The sequence below is a fragment of the Patella vulgata genome, chromosome 2, assembly GCF_932274485.2.
Source record: "Patella vulgata chromosome 2, xgPatVulg1.2, whole genome shotgun sequence".
In the NCBI taxonomy this organism is placed as follows: Eukaryota; Metazoa; Mollusca; class Gastropoda; family Patellidae; genus Patella; species Patella vulgata.
In genome coordinates this window covers 27,801,805-27,815,708 of record NC_065880.2, presented here as the reverse complement: position 1 = coordinate 27,815,708, position 13,904 = coordinate 27,801,805, and the positions used below count along the sequence as shown (strand labels likewise).

General features: G+C 36.7%; 1 protein-coding gene across 1 annotated transcript; it reads left to right on the top strand.

Moving 5' to 3' along the window:
* Positions 1-4,727: 4,727 nt before the first annotated feature.
* LOC126809825 (putative carbonic anhydrase 1) lies at positions 4,728-13,904 on the top strand. Its single transcript, XM_050534613.2, has 8 exons — positions 4,728-5,994; positions 8,656-8,841; positions 9,714-9,880; positions 10,139-10,231; positions 11,109-11,193; positions 11,674-11,808; positions 12,860-13,014; positions 13,316-13,904. The coding sequence occupies exons 1-8, from the start codon at positions 5,166-5,168 to the stop codon at positions 13,433-13,435; spliced, it is 1,770 nt and encodes a 589-aa protein (XP_050390570.1). The 5' UTR covers positions 4,728-5,165; the 3' UTR covers positions 13,436-13,904.

Genomic DNA, 13,904 nt, shown 5'->3' with positions numbered 1-13,904 from the left:
TATTCGAACGTTTTTGTAAATCAGATAATAATTGTGACCTCTAGAGGAACCACAAGCTAAAAACACGATTTTTCGTACAATCAGGGGGCATAATTCAGGACGTTACGATCCGATATGCGCAAATACCGACAGCAACCAAGGTGCGCAAGTGGCCCAAACTGCTTCCGTAAGAATTACAACTGAAGTCTGATCAAAAGTGTGGTTACGTTATGGAACAGTGGCGAACACGTCTGATGTGCAATGAAGCGCGCCGATATGCTACCTATTTGCCCCCAGTTAACATTGGGGGGGGGGGGGATCTCAGGGGAAACGCCCTGAACATCCCAGAATAATTATCATCACAACAACTCTGACCGTTCTACCATCCTTACACCGCATCAAACGTTTATAAAGGGGAACAGGAGCGTAGTAAAATAGCAATAGTGACGTATAATGATAAAAATAAACATGTTATGCAGATAATAAATACATTTATATAACAATAAAACTGTTGTAATGTAGAATATTTTAACTTGTATTATTACAACAAATTTAGTTTATGATTTGTATCGTTAAAAATCGCAGGATATTTTTATTACTACCGAATTTAAAAATACTTCGCAGGTAATCCTATTGTTTTACCCGGTTCCCACTTGTCCGGAGAATGATGCAGGACCGACAATGCAATAGTTAATTCTTTAATTTTGGTTGCTTTAATTTTTTAATGGTTTCTTCTGGTTAATAATTAGTTTGGTGTAAGCCAAACTATGCATAGACTGACTAGATGGATATTTATCATTAACTTGAAAACGTGACCTGTATGTGTTCCGAAACATCGTTATTAAATAATAGAGAGGTATGAATGTTATGAATGTAATAGTTGCGGAATAGCCGAGGCCCGAGGCCCATTAGTCCAGGGGCGGATCCAGGATTTTCAGAAGGGGGGGGGGCGTGCTTCCCCCACTTGGGAGTAAGAAATGACGGGCAATCAACCAAGTCACCAACCGGCTCGTTTCGGAGTAAATTACGATTTCCATGGACAACGGGGATCACTACCATTTTTAAGTACTTTTATTCTCCTTTCCCACGAGAATATATTTTGGGGTAAAAGATTGTTCGCTACCGCAAAAAAATGGGGGGGGGGCGTGCGCCTGGTGTGCACCCCCCCCCCCACGGATCCGCGCCTGCATTAGTCGTACATGTGACCATGGTAAATAAAATTAATCGTATGTCTGATTGAAAATGGCCGAAGTATTTGTGTATTTGTTGAAACGTTTAACTCCATCCTTGTTCTTTTCAATCAGGGACTCCCTGGTACCACTTCCCAGTCGCCGTCATTTATGAGATGTATGTCGTGTACAAGGTAAAGTGTCGTTAATCCTGTGACTCCTGATACAACTTGTCGGTAGGGGGTATTCACTCTTTCAGGAATTGATACCACTTCCCAGACAGCTTCATCTATGAGACGGATGTCGTGTAGGAGATATGATGTATTTACTCTTTCACTTCAGGAACTATTGGTGGGATGTATCTGTTTAATGGGTATAGGGTGCTAGGCCTACCACTTGTCAGTGAGATTTATCTGTGAAAATGACGTCTGCAACAGATTCACAGTTGGCGGTTGTGTATCCATCTTGACATTCGGGTTAGTCGGGTATTTCGTCAAATTTTATTTTACGAATTCTGTAGCCGTAGCCTATATCACTCATTTGAGGTGTTGTTTTGTGTTTTTGCTGGACAGTGTGTACAGCATGGTCTGATAGATGTTTAAGTTTCAATAAGTCTTACGCGCTCCAAGAATTATTTGTCGTCGATAGCCCTATTTCTTGTTGGTAACAATCTATCGTGTAAAACACGCGAACATTGTCCAGGATTCACGGATCACCCTAAATAGTGACGGTTCAAGTTTGTTTCTATTTTTTTCTTTTTCATATCGTAGTAGGCCAACAGTAGAATAAGTATACCAGCATCAGTAACCTGGTAAGAAGCAAATTAAAAATATCATTGAATGAAAAGTATTGATTTAACAAGATAAGGCGAAACTTGTGTGTGTGTTATTACGTCATCGTAAGCGGATAGAAAAGCAAATTAAAAATAACACACCTTATTACCGACAACTGTGACAGCAGAGGCAATCCGAAACAAATTGCAATTTTCTTTCTTCCATTTGTAACACTTTGGTCCTTAAGACAATATTGGGTCTTTGAAAAATTGTTGCTTCACTCTTTCTATAAGGTCAAATCACACGTACACGCGAATGATATATTTATATATAAAAAACAGTGATGTTTTGATAAAATCCTAACCATTGTCAAAATATCTATCAAATTCTATCTGTTTATTGACCTATGGTTGATAGAAGTTTATTCCATATTTGGGGTGGAAATTAACGTCAAGGTCAATCTAGGACGTGCAGAAATGTGGGGACTATAAAGGAGGATGTTAAGCGAGACTGGTCAGAGCTCACCCAGGTATTCCGAGCAGCTATTATTTATTGAGAACGACGGAACCTTCGAAGCCATTCCAGCTTAACAATAAAGTTGTAGGAACCATTTAACCTGTAGTGTTATATATTACGATCACGAAGAAAACAAACACAAGGAAATCCGATATTACTACACATTTACATCAATATTTGGATTTAAAATTTATGTCTTGTGTGATCCTACAGCACTGTTGAATTTGTCTTTTAAATATGGCTGTTCGGGTTCAACTATTAGCACAGTTCTCAATGCACTGTGAAATAATTTTATAATAATAGGGTGTGGAGAAAATAACAAGAATTAGAATGGCATGCATGGGAAGAGTACTTGAAATTGAGAAATTAATTGTTCTAAACATGGATTTAAAATTATATGTTAAAACATAGTTTTGTCATAAATCTTTTATCAGTCTTGTTTTCACTTAAAGGTGACAATTTGTCAAATTGCTGTTTATAAAGCGGTGTACTTTACATGCTTACACTGAGAGAAATGGAATGAAATGGGGTTTAACGTCGTACTTTTCTGGGACTTCCTAGCCAACGAAGGCGGAAACAATCCATGCAATGTGCCACGGCCTTCTGTATGGCGAATTCCAACACCAATATGCACACGATATCTCGCTTTTCCGTCTCATCCGACCGACTATGTCGAACCTGGAACCTCCAAGTTAGCAAGCCAGTGCTTTTACCCACTGAGCCACCGCGGCTCCTTATACAGAGGGACTAGAGAAATCTAATCAAATTAAATTACCGGAATCGAATCCCGGACCCTCCTAGTTAGTGGGCCAGTGCCTTACCCACTGCATGGGTCACCTTAGCTCCCATTTTGAGACAAACATATAGTTATTTTATTTCTATATCTATAACATAAATTTATTTCATATGTTACGTAAATACCACCTGTCGTGCCTTTTAAATTCCCATTTATTTTTTTCAAAAAATACAAAGAGAAGAAATGTCATTTTGAATTCAAAATTTATAGGTGCAGAAATCCAAAATATCATAGACAACGCTTGACGAAAATCCTATTAATGTCGTTAGCATGCCGACAATAAAACAGACTTTGCATATTGAAATTTATGCCGTAATTCTGATAGACACCCTTAAAAATTAATTAACCCCTGTGTTTAAATCAACGCGCTACTTTTCTATATTGACATGGGTAATGTGATGTTTTGTTCTCAACAGTAAAAATTCAGTCCAATTTACAATGATTTATAGCTACAATTAACACGATCTTACTGACTGAATTCAAAGAGTATGTCATTTTAGCAATAAATTTTAGACAGCGTATCCCTTTCATATCCATATTTGTGGCCAAAGAAAATATTGTTTAAAATGGTATGAAGATTACCATTCTTACATACATTGATATGTTTATGTTCGCATATGACGTACAAAATAAATTTTTGTTCATGCAGGTGCGGATGTACTATGAAAGTAACGCAGTTTCAATTTCAAATTTCAGAGTCCCTAATTTCGGAGCCCTGGGCCTCAAAAGCGACTTTAGGCCACATAGCCTATATATTGATGGGCTCCGTTACGACAGTTTTTTATAAGCAATATTTTTATTCAGATTTGTATCTGAATAGGGATTGCGGAACAGACATAGCCTATATTAAACCCCTCTCCCTTCCCTTACAACACTGACTAGGGACCAGCAGATACTGCACCATAACTGGGTATCCGGGAAATGTCCCAGGTAGAATCAGTATTTTGGAATTAAGTTACCATTGAATTGTTACGTAGACATCGATACTTACAGCTAAGCTTCCCCCCCCCCCAACATTTCGAGCTTCAGTGCCGAAAAAATGTAGACCCGCCAATAGATTCGTGCACATTTATCGGTAAATAGAATTGGAGTACGATAACCGTATATCTTGTATTTATATCCGTATCCTCAGGCGACGTAGTGATTTACATGTATATTTAATGTAAAGTAAAATAAGACATATTCATTTTCTCATTTGTTCAACAACCAACTGCTTGGTGCGGCCAACGGCCAGCTATTTCGTATCGTTAGGTAATTATAGCTGTTAAGACAATGAGTTATTTACGATTCCTTGTCTTGGCGCTGCTTATCTCAGCTCATATATTTTCAACATCAGGCGATGATGGTAGTGATGAGAGTTCAAGTAGCGAAGAAAGTAGTGAGGAAATATTTTCGAATTATAAAAATGCCGACGACAGCCTTGTTGTGAAGTCAATATATGGTTCTTCTTCTTCTTCTGATGATGATGATGATGATGATGATGATGATGATGATGATGACGACGACGACGATGATGATGATGATGATGATGATGCCCCTTTTATCGGCGATACCGTGACTGTCCCTGTTGTCAGTGATACCGTGACTGTACATGGTAACGGTGATGCCGTGGTTGTCCCTAATGTCGGCGATACCGTGACTATCCCTGTTGTCAGTGATACCGTGACTATACCTGGTAACGGTGATGCCGTGGTTGTCCCTAATGTCGGTGATACCGTGACCGCCCCTGTTATCAGTAATACCGTGACTTCGCCGAGTAACGGGGATGCCGTGGCTGCACCTGATGCTGGTGATGCCGTGACTTCAAATGTTATCAGTGATACCGTGACTTCGCCTAGTAATGGTGAAGTCGAGTCTGCCCCTGATGCTGGTGATGCCGTGACTACCCCTGTTGTCAGTGATACCGTGACTGTGCCTGGTAACGGTCATGCCATGGCTGTCCCTGATGCCGGTGATGCCGTGACTAACCCTGTTATCAGTGATACCGTGACTATGCCTGGAAACGGTAATGAGGTGGCTGTCCCAGATGCCGGTGATACTGTGACTGTCCCTAGCACCGGTGATACCGTGACTTACCCTGGTGCGGGTGCTACGGATCCTGTTATCAGTAGTACAAAGACCGATGAAGAAGACGAGAATGAAGATGATGGTGAAGATGTCGATGATGGTGAAGATGATATTACAGTCGCTTATCGAAAGCTTTTTAGATTTGATTTAGATGACGACTCTGATAGGGAAACGATTGATAGTGTTAGCCGTCCTGCACCAGAGTATCCCGGTGGTGATAGTGGTCCAAATATAATACTTTATGATCCTCAATCTGAAACAGAAGACCTGACATCTATAATTTTAAATCTCAGCAGTATTGCTTTAGAAAACTCCCCGAATCCCATATTTCTCCCAAAGGATACTGAAAACCACCCAACAATGATTATTGATGTGGCGGAAGGTACAGTCATTTACGACAAAGATCGTATTGATAACCCGGTTAATAAACCGCTACCAATCAGCGTTGATAGTATTGTGGCAATTTATAATAACAATCCATTTGCTGACGATCCCATCGGAAATCTCATCAAAGAGATGGAGAATCCAACAATTGTTAGGACCGACAGCAATGCAACTAGCGAGCTGTTCAAAGTTACTTCTAATGTCAATTCCACTTTTAACTCAGATATTGATGACGAGACTACAAGTAACCGGCTGTTGTGTACCGATACCGGAAAATCCTGCTTCCAGTACAACCCTTTCTCTGGTCTCAGTAAGTCTACCTTAAATATCGTTAGTTAGGGTTTCACACTGCGTAGCTTGTGTGAAATACTATTGTTTTTGTTAAAATTATTCTTATTATTATTCTTCTTATTATTATTATTTTTTTTTTCCAATTTGATTGTATCTCAGAAACTACTTGTCGGATTGATTCGATGTCTTCGGTTTTACTGGAAAAGTGGGTGTGACTTGGAGATTAAAGCTATTTCGAACGTTCTGCGACAATGCGAAATGTCCGAAATCGTCGAATTTGTCGATTTTTGAAATATTGCCGTAATATTAACAATAATCGTCGGATTTTAACATTGGATACATTTTGACATAGCCAGAGACAAGGCACATAGCCACGGTTCTTTAGATTTTTGATTTTCCACGAATCGTCGGAGATATTAGGCGCCAAATTTTGAAAATTTAAATTTTTACAAAAAACTTTTTTATTCATGAATATTTTAATGTGGTATTTTACCCAGGGTTAAAGAGTCATCTGATTTGACCAAAAATGACACCATTTTTTGTCATCGTAAATTTCCTTGACTCCCATTGGCTAATTCAGTTTTTCAGTCCTGGATTAATTATTTATTGCTCGATTTGTATAAAACAAAGTTCATATGCTCCGTAATCCAAAATGTCATTTTTTTTGTTACCGGTAAAGTTACCTTTCGGCAACGGAAGTGACGTAAATTTAGCAAAAACTACAATTTTGACAGTTCGGTACCACTTTTTGAAAGCAAATATTATTTTTTTCAAATCTGGTATGACTGAAAGTGTGTGCCCTGTAAAGGTGAAAAAAGGTGAAAAAATGAGCTATTTACAACCCATTCAGGCTTTTCATATTTTAAAATATTTCTTCGCAACTTTCATAAACTTGTAGCATTAATCCATACGAAGAGAATCTATCTCAAAATTAGTTTGTAATATGAGCAGTTGCCGAGAAATGGTCAATTTTGCATGAGTCACTCTTTACGCTATTGTGTCTGTAAAAGAGTCAATTATTATTGGATTTTCATAAAAGTGACACCATTTGATGCGTAATGTCAATTGTGACTAGTTCAACTCAATTTAACATTTTCCATGTCACCGGAAATGACGAAATTTGGGTAAAAACTGTATTTATAGCCTTAGAAACAAATAATTTATTGAAATGAGTCGTATTTGTTGTTTGTTTAATATTTTGATATTTGATTCTAATCAACTAATAGAATGAACCCATACGATCATATAGGTATCACAAAATGGTTTCTAACTTGTTCAGTTGTAGAGAAATAGGTAATTTTCAACAGGTCACTTTTCAAGGTTTTTTGTCCATAAAAGTGTCAATTATTATTCGATTTTCATGAAATTTTCACTATGTGATACCTAATGCCATTTACGATTTCATACAAGTAATTTAAGATTTTCATTATCACCGGAAGTAACGTCATTTTGGCAAAAACTGTATTTTTAGCTTTCAAAACAGATATTTTATTCAAATGAGTCTGAGTTGTTATGTTTTTAAAATTATGATATTTGATTCCAATCAACAAATAGAATAAACCCATACGATCATACAGATTCCAGAAAATGGTTTCTAACTTGTATGGTTGCAGAGCAATTGACGGTTTTCTACAAGTCACTTTTTAAGGTTTTTGTTCTATAAAAGTGGCAATTATTATTCGATTTACATAAAATTGTCACCATGTGATGCCTTATGCCATTTCTGATTTCATAAAACTAATTGAATATTTTCATTATCACCGGAAGTACTGTACACTTACATGTAACAAATATATAAAATGAATTGATATTGCTGGATTTGGTTGATTCGGCGTCCATTTTATTTGATGTGTGCAATGATGAGGTGGAAACCTGTTTAATGGTACCGGAAGTGACATATGTTTAGGGTAACGTGGCACCGGTGAAACCCGTCATTACTGCATCGCAGTTCTAGTTACACATTTATAATTGCTTTGATCATAAACGTTATTGTAGCAAAGAAACGGTTTTATAGGTTGTTTTTTTTTTTTGGGGGGGGGGGGGTATGTTCTGATCTAGTTTTACTTTTTCTGTGGGAAGATACTCTTGCTGCTCTGATTTTTCCACTGTTTTCTGGTGATTTGATAGATTGTACGATTTAAATCCTAATTTGATTCGATTGTATAGACATGTTTGCCTCTCTTTTTATGACTATTTAACAGTATCAACCGGGATAAAGAGGACGACCTACTCTTATTTCGACATGACAGGGGGATTTTATCGTTTAACCATTAATATACACATTAACGTGAGCTGGTCCATTTTAAGTCGTTAAGATTATTGGACTGTGATTTATAATATTGTTACTGTAATTTTGTTTTAGAACCATCATGCTGGACTGGGATTCATAATATTGTTACTGTACTTTTGTTTTAGAACCATCATGCTGGACTGGGATTTATAATATTGTTACTGTACTTTTGTTTTAGAACCATCATGCTGGACTGGGATTTATAATATTGTTACTGTACTGTTGTTTTAGAGCCATTATGCTGGGCTGGGATTTATAATATTGTTACTGTACTTTTGTTTTAGAACCATCATGCTGGACTGGGATTTATAATATTGTTACTGTACTTTTGTTTTAGAACCATCATGCTGGGCTGGGATTGATAACATTGTTACTTTATGTTTGTTTTAGAACCATCATGTTGGTCTGGGATTGATAATAATCTTTTAGTAAATGGTTATCCTCTTAATCGATGCTGTAACAGGGGCGGAAATTTCCAGTCTCCCATCAATATTCGAGTACCAGGCAAAATAGAAGAAATGGGTAGGACTCTCACCTATGATAGCCTATCTATAACAGGTTACTTAGAAAACAACGGTGCGTATAATAACGACTGTGGTATATAGGTCTCATATTTTTGAAGCAGTGGTTAATAATACAGAAGATATCATCTATTTGGATAAGTCGACTAGCGAACCTTACAGACCAAAGAAAACAATCAAAATGTGCTATCAAAATGATTAATGTCTTGCTGATGTTCAATAGCCGATAAGTTGATACTTCTCATTAACATTGCTCGAGAGTATGACTTATTCCCAGTTTTCAGTTCAAATCTCTTTCAGGGATTCAAAAACAATTTACAACTGAAGGAAGTAACTAAACAAATCAATCAAGGGATATATGGTCTTTTCTCGTTGTGAATTTAAATGTTGATAAGGGGCTTAGAGGCTCTAGCTATTTTGTCTTAATTCTGCTCAGCGCCCTGAATTGACCATATTCCAATATTCACGAATCTCCACTTTCTTTATTAAATCATTTTTGTAACAAACTGGAGTTTCGATCTGCATTGGTACGGCTAGACAGTGGCACAACTTAAATCAGATGGCTTCCTGAGCACATGTTTATCCAAGGCCACTTGAAACTCGTAAAAGTATTGCCACAAAGAAACGTATAGTACAGTCGCTGGGATTGGACTAAAAACAAAGATCTCGTGTACACATTGGTGTACACGTAAAAGAAGCTTGTTAGTTGGAATTCGAAATAATGATAGGCCGTAGTGCCGCTCCGGGCAAAAGTTCCATCACAGCACACTGCATGACGTATGTCCATCTTCATTAGCCCAGTCGGTGCAGAATAGTAGGACGTTAAACCACATTTCATTTCATTTAAATTCGTAACTAGTATACTATACCTCATTAATAGTATTTCAAATATTCACTACTATTTGTATTATATTGTCCTTTATGCAGGCGTGTATCCCACATTTACAGTGACGGGTACTAAACCAGTACTTCAAGGAGCTCCAACACAGAACCTAAAAGGTTACGTTTTAGATAGTATCAATTTCCATTTTGGCAAGAAAGGTGGTCTTAAACAAACAGAGCATTTAGTTGACGGGAGATCTTTTGATGCAGAGGTATGTATAGGCCTTTCACCATTCTACTCAGACGATATAAACATGCGATTGTCACCTATAAGAGATGAGTAAAATATTTTTAATCCGATTGAATCCAATCCATGCCGGAAAAATATCAACCGTTGATATATTAACTTTAATTAAATGTTAAATAATCACTATGAGTACATTTACCGTGGATTAATGGGATATTGCCTGACGAGTGGCGGCTTTCTTTTACATTATAATGCATTATGAACTTGATTATTTACTTTTAAGGCCCAACTAGTACATCATCATGCTGATTATTCCAATCTACAAGAGGCCAGTTTACATGAAGATGGGATTCTTATAATGGCCGTATTCTTATCGGTAAGTGTAAGGCTATTAGGCATTATCTTATTTCTAGTTAAAGAAACTACTAAAACACCTTGTACCGTGTATCAGGAACAACGATGGCTCCATCCCAAACTTATGCTGTATGACGTAAATGAATCGCTCCAGGAGGCGCCAACCATCTATCCAGGACAAGGTTCTCCGGGATTAAATTTCCATCTGGTTTCCCCTTACCAGTGGTGCTTGACGGTGGGAATGACAAAACAAATAATATAGTAGTAACATTCGTTCGGAAGGGACACAAAAAAAAAACGAGGTCAATGTATACCGTTCTCGAATTGGCGGAGACTTTGACCTTTTCTGCACCGTCTGGACTAAGGGGAGCAGGAACGAAATGAAAATAAAATGAAATTGGGTTTAACGTTCACCTGGTCTCTACCGACTGAGATAACAAAGGCGGGCATATGCCATATATTATGCTTTGAGTGATCTCACTGGCCTCAGACCACCAATCAGCCATAAATTAAAACTGGGGGAATAGTCCAAAATAATAATCAACGAAACGGCGATGGTTATGTGTTTGTTTCAAATATGGGGTTTTGTTTCAAATATGAGTTTTTATTTCACATATTAGTTTTTGTTTCAGATGTTAGTTTGCGTTTTAAATATTTAGTTTTATAATTATAAGTTATGTTTCTCTATGTGTGTGTATGTATCATCTTGGTGTATATATCCATATAATTATCCTAAGCTTTTTTTAAGTAAATACTTGAGAGGGGTCTACATAGGCATGGCCTGTTCCCCAATCCAATTTAATTTCAAATGAAATCTAGTTCATAAAAACACCTCATACCACTTCTCCTTTAACGCATACATATATAGCTGAATGTATATCTTGTACTTTGTTTTATAGACAACTGAAGGAAACACGGATAGTGCTTTTGATAAAATCCTTAGTCAGGTCTCTAAGGTGATACCATACACAGCTTCAGGACGAGGTAAGAATCTAGTACAATTAAACATAACTTTTGATCAATTTGGTCATAGAAGCGTGTGAGTAAGTATGACCTCGTTAAGTATGGCGCTGCCTCACTAATTAAGATGTTTCTCACAAGAACTGCTAGTCAAGTCCTCTTACCCCACAAGAACTGACATTTCTCTAACCTCAGAAGAACTGCTATAGTCATCTTACTCCACAAGTACGGACAGTTATCTAACCTCAAAAGAACTGCTGGTCCTCTTACCCCACAAGAACTGACAGTTATCTGACCTCAAAAGAACTGCTAGTCCTCTTACCCCACAAGAACTGACAATTGCCTGACCTCACAAGAACTGCAGTCCTTTGGCCTCACAAGAATTGATAGTATAGTTCTAAATTTGTGGGGATTTTGTTTTGTTTTAATTTTGTTTATAAATTTGTTGAGTTTTTTTGTTAAAATTAGTCTGTGCATTGTTTATTTCATTTTTATTTTTTTTAGAAAATTCTTGTAGTTTAGAGAATAACAGAGTAGCTTTATTAAAATTACATGGTATGGTTGATACAAAATGTCTACCAATTAGAAGTAACAGAATCAGTGAAAACTGTGCAACATTTGCATCTCGAACGGCGTGTGGTAGGTATTTAGATATACAGTAATGGAATATGCACTGTCTTCTTGACATTGGAAACGTCAACTTTGAATTTAAGTAAGAAATAGGGAAATCGATTACTCAATACGCCCTTCCGTCCCGGGTTTATTTCCGGGGCTTATGACGCACACGGAGGTGTTACAGTATTGGTGCCCTTTGCTAATTAAAGATGCATTATTTAAACTTTATATAAAGATCCGGCTGTTCTTGCTATAATAGATCAAAAATAGATAATGCAAACTGAATATATTGAAAATTTCATTCAAATTACTTTGTTCTGAGCGAAGTTATCACTGTTTGAAATTTTGACAAGATGTGGTATAGCTTGTTTATTAACGTAATAATGGAACTTGATATCATTAAATGTCGACCGTGTTTCCTTTACATATCCGCTACCCGATAGTCTAAAGAGTGGACTATAGGCTTGTCATGTAGATAAATGTTTAAATATTTAGATAATAATTTATGTAAGCTTTGAAGCCAAACTAAAGACCCGCAAAAGGCAGATTTAGCTATTCTTACCCAATGCATCTTTAAAAATTATCAGATTTAATAATGTCTGTTGAAACAAATTTTACTTCGATTATGGTAGACAGGGACGCTGGGTGTTGATGCATGGTAACATCACAATTTTTCACTAGTAATACACATGTATATAAAACAAGGGCGGATCCTAACTATTTCAACTGCCAGTGTTAAAAATAGAGCGTATTAATAAAGAATAACACAATATTCATTAAATGACAAGGGCAAATGACACTTTTACGGTGAGGTTTTGATGATCTAGGAAGGAATAGTCTAAAAATACTTTTCTGGCCCAATTACCAAACATGTTCCTTCCTAAACAAAGCCATTAAGTTAACGAGCTAAGCCTCTATTATTTAGGTCAAAATAAAGTATTGAATTAATTGATCTGATGTGTTGTTTTGATTATTTTTAACCCAAGTCATTATTTTTATATCATCACAGTATAGAACATATTATTTTTGTTGTAGGTAATGTTCAATGATATAGAATATATTATTTTTGTTGTAGGTAATGTTGTTACAGACATACATCTTAATCCAGGTAAACTATTACCTATAATACCACGATATTTATACTATGAAGGAAGCTTGACAGTACCACCATGTTCAGAAGCTGTCATCTGGTTAGTTGCAGAAAGCCCAACAAAAATAGATCCAATTTACGTAAGTTTACCATCCAGACACCGTACATTACAGTTTGGGACACCCGTATCCATTTCCAGACGGGTTTAAGTTGTTTGAAAATATATTACGTATATTGCATGTCTTAGTTGCTCGACCCTAAGGAAGGGGATTTTAAAAGCTTTTAACACAAAATTAAACAGTTTTATTATCCAAACTATAATCGAGATTGGCCCTTTAAAATTAATATAACAATAAAAAGCCGCCTGGAATAAAAAAAAATATAAGCTTAATGGAATGGTGTATAGAGTGCGAGAAAAGATATTATTTTTTGTTGTTTCAGCTGGAATACTTTTCGCTAATGGAATCTCGGATTAGTGGAGAAACTATTTCAACGCACGGTAATATAAGACCGTTACAGAAATCAGGAAGACGACACATCAGACGGGTTGTATTTAATTAGGTGCCAGCTGTAATTTATAACGAGTGTGTATTTACTAAGTCGCAATCAGATTTCATCTTGTTTATTGATAATTTAATCATAAAATAAGTAAAACCAAAACATACTTGTGAAATTAAGTCTAATTTGATGTGATTTCACCTTCTGAAATCCTGGTACAACGCATTGTGCCTGTTAGTTGTAAATAGTGGCGCAATTTGAAATAATACCAATGCACTTGATACTCTTCTTCTTGTTCTTTCTATGACGGTATTGAAACAAAAGTCCCCACCAATTCGAGTAAGATCGATATGCCTGTTCTATTGCCGGGCGGGCTTCGATTTTTGATACGGCGTCACAATTCTAAGAATGGCGGCGATGACCCATTTGTTATGATCAATAGGTATCATAGTACCCCTGTACAAAGTTTCATGCTTCACTCAAGAAGTGAATGATTCTAAAATCAAAAAAAAATATCCTAGTATGACGTGGT

Bases quoted from the DNA above. Each gene is read 5' to 3' on its own strand.
- LOC126809825 (XM_050534613.2), top strand. From the start codon at position 5,166: ATGGCTGTCCCTGATGCCGGTGATGCCGTGACTAACCCTGTTATCAGT. The intron at 5,995-8,655 runs GTAAGTCTACCT...TGTTTGTTTTAG, and splicing joins CAACCCTTTCTCTGGTCTCA to AACCATCATGTTGGTCTGGG. The intron at 13,015-13,315 runs GTAAGTTTACCA...TTGTTGTTTCAG, and splicing joins CAAAAATAGATCCAATTTAC to CTGGAATACTTTTCGCTAAT.